General features: G+C 50.9%; 1 protein-coding gene across 2 annotated transcripts in view; it reads right to left on the bottom strand.

Annotated features, from left to right (window-relative positions):
• Positions 1-1349: 1349 nt before the first annotated feature.
• DOCK10 (dedicator of cytokinesis 10) overlaps positions 1350-3237 on the bottom strand; it is a 140464-nt gene continuing 138576 nt past the window's right edge. For both annotated transcript variants that reach the window (XM_009325057.1, XM_009325059.1), the window contains exon 56: positions 1350-2051. In XM_009325057.1, coding sequence (XP_009323332.1) covers positions 1932-2051 — 120 coding nt within the window. In that variant the 3' untranslated portion in view covers positions 1350-1931. The remainder of the gene's footprint in view (positions 2052-3237) is intronic.

The following is a 3237-nucleotide window of genomic DNA, read 5'->3' on the forward strand; positions in this document are numbered from 1 at the left end:
CTCTGTACCGCGGGTCCCTGCTGGCGCCCCGGATGACTGGTTCCTCCCATCCATACAAACGAGCAGGTAACTTCATCTACCGCTACATATACAGTAGAAAGCGGGTTAAAATTTGGGCCAGAAATCATTCCTTTCAGCAGACTATTGGTTTCGCACAGTGCAGTGTCCGAAGAGCGGAGCTGGGCTTTTCAAGGCGAGGATGAGGAAGGCGCCTGGCTCCCCGTCCAGCCGCGCGGTTGATGCTGGTGCGCGGCGCGCAGGCGAGAGCTTGGGCTATTATCAAGTCACAGGCGCGGGCTCACACGGCCGCTGCACTAATGCTGGAGCGGGGCCCGTCCCAACCCACGGGGGTGCCCATCCCAATTGCCCCCCTCCTTCCCCCACCAGGAAAGAGCACCGTGTGGGTTTCAACCCTCCGCAAAGATTTCTTCTGCAAAATCCCACGTCTGGCGATAGCGAGACACAGCAGCAAGCACCGGCAGCACGTGCAGCACCGGCGAGCGGGCAGAGACTGGATAATGGCACTTTCACCTTGCCCATATAGACGGGGTGAATTTAGAGGCCACCCTTGGCTCTTGTCTGCCGGGCCAGGCTACAACTTGAGTTAAGACTCGCCAGTTGTGAACTGGGGGTGTCACGGGAAGAGATGCAGGGAAAGGAAGACAGTAGGGCAGAACGAAGCAACACACTGGAAAAAACCCTCCTGGCATCGCCACGTAGCAAGACATAGCACCGGCCTCTGACCCGAACGAACACTCGTGAACCGGCAGAGGCCTCAGGGGAATCACCAGTGCTTCTCCAGGGAACATGAGCCACAGCTTAACGGAATTGTGGGGACTGCACGCATAGAAGAGAGGGATCCTAACACGCACGCACAACAAACAGGGACCCCTGAAAGCAGGGATTTTCTCTGGGCAAAGGAATGAAGGAGTGTGGGAGTGCTGAGGTTAAAGGGAACTCCTAAGAGCTGGCAGAACCGCTCCACCTCATCCCAACATGATGCAGAAACCCAAGCAAACATCTCGCTAGAGGCACGCCGTTTCCCAACAGGCCCCGGGCGAAATCTGGGACTACGAACTTCAAAGGAAGAACAGAGCTTCCTTGGTCTCAAGCAGGAGGACTACACACCGAGCCCCTGTTTCCCAGGGCGGCCTCAGCCTGGGGCCGTGGAGGGAATCTGCAGCCACATTCCGCAGATGGTCGTAAATGGCCCTTATCAGCAACCGCAACACAACGGGCAGCCGGCACGCAGGGGACATCCTGACCTCCACCGCCCTGGAAAGTGCTGACACGGGAATGAACCAACGCACAGACCTTCAAAGAGAAAATTTTATGGACGCTTTTATACACATACACAAATATTTTAATATGACGGTAACTGAAATGTTATCCATATTCTTAGTACTGTCATAATTAACTAAAAAGATATTTTTTAAATTTTGTAAAAATGACATATTTTACACATCTTCTATTTACAATTGCAATATACTTAAATGTTATAAAACATCCACTCTGACCTTTAAAATATATGTATACTAGGACTTAGTATTAGATATATTATAATTTATAGCAAACTTAGGGTTTGCTGCGTACCTATCTGTTCAATAGGAATTTCATAATCAGCCTGGCTTAATAAAGGCTGCTCAAAACCAAAAATCGACAACAAAAAAAGATAAGGAATGTGCAAATATTGGGGCAGGCAAAAAAAAAAAAAAATAAAAAAAACATATCAAGCTTGCAGTTTCAAAAAATAACAACGTGAAGACTTCCAATAAATTAAAATTATAACCCACAAATCCTTTTCCTGGCATTGTCCGTGATCAAATTAATTTTCAGCACTATTAATCTAAAAGGAAAAAAACAAACAAACAAACAACAACTCCCCCCCCCGCCCCAGGTCTTCCCAAGGCCGTGTGCTCCCCACGCAGCAGTCAAGCATCAGGATTTGCCAGGGTGGTTGCTGCTGGCGCAGACGAGCTGGCTCTACTGATGACTCGTGAATAAGTGCGCTCCATTCCTTGCTGTTTTGCTGAGTCCTCCTTGTATGCAATCTTCTCATAAAAAAGAAAAGAAAAAAAAAGCAACAGTGAGGGAGATCTGAATAGTTTGGTGTCTGAAGTGTTCATTGTCTAACCAAGGATTTCCCATTTTTTATTTATTACACAACGATGCTAAAGGTCTGACAGAGGAGAAGGACCTTCGCCCGGGGACCCAGAAGTGACCGGAGGCTGCAGCGAGAGGGAGGACGTCCTCTGAGCTGGGGGGTATACATGGGGCTGGGCTGGGGTCACCGGCTTCTGCCAAGCGGTGCTTCACGGGGTTCCCTGCACTGTTTCTCTAACTCTCATACAAACATATCTCATAAAAAACATATCAAGCCTGCAGTTTTAAAAAATAACAACGTAAAGACTTCCAAAAATTAAAATCATAACCCACAAATCCTTTCCCTGGCACTGTCCGTGATCAAGAGAAGTCACCTACATTTTATAAACTCAGCAGACACCTGCACTAGCACCTACTGACCGCGGTACGGACCGGCCCCAGCTCTGCCCACGCAGTCACTCGGGGCACGCAGCGTCCCCACCGAGCTTCACACACACGGCAGCTGAAAAAAGATGTCCCTTAGGCAGGGTTTGGACCGATTGCCCCGCCGAGGCTGTAGGCGAGCTGCACCCTCAGGGAGAAGCAGTGGCAAGCGCTTGCTCTGCCCTGTCCTACGTATAGGCTTTAGCAAGAAGGAAGATTTTTTTTTCTGTAGAAGTTCTTTTTAGCCTTGGTAATAGCTATTTTTCCTACTTACTTCTATACATACAGACTGAAAACCTGCCTTCTTCCACGGGGTGCTATGCTGAAGCATCCACAGCAGAGACAGGGGCCATCCCCACTGACCACGCAGCCGTCAGCAGTGGAAGAGAAACCTCTGCCCCTCACAAAGCTCCAGGCGTAATCTTACGCCACCAACCCCCAGTTATCCCTGGTCGGGGTTACCGGTCAACCACACCACATCTATTACTCGGGCAGACATGGCCACGCTGCCTCCACGTACAGTTTTAGTGCCTGAGCCAGCAACTCGGGCAGCCCTGGGAAGGAGCTGCTCCCAACGCCGCGGGCTGGAGGAAGAGCACCGGGACTCAGGCACTCCCTGGCAGCGCCCAGCAAAGCCAGGGAAGCTGCAAGGAGAGCAGGGCAGCACAGCGGAGCGCAGGCAGGCTGCGGCACCACCTGCCTGCCCGCGCG

The sequence above is a fragment of the Pygoscelis adeliae genome, unplaced genomic scaffold, assembly GCF_000699105.1.
Source record: "Pygoscelis adeliae isolate BGI_AS28 unplaced genomic scaffold, ASM69910v1 Scaffold155, whole genome shotgun sequence".
Lineage (NCBI taxonomy): Eukaryota > Metazoa > Chordata > Aves > Sphenisciformes > Spheniscidae > Pygoscelis > Pygoscelis adeliae.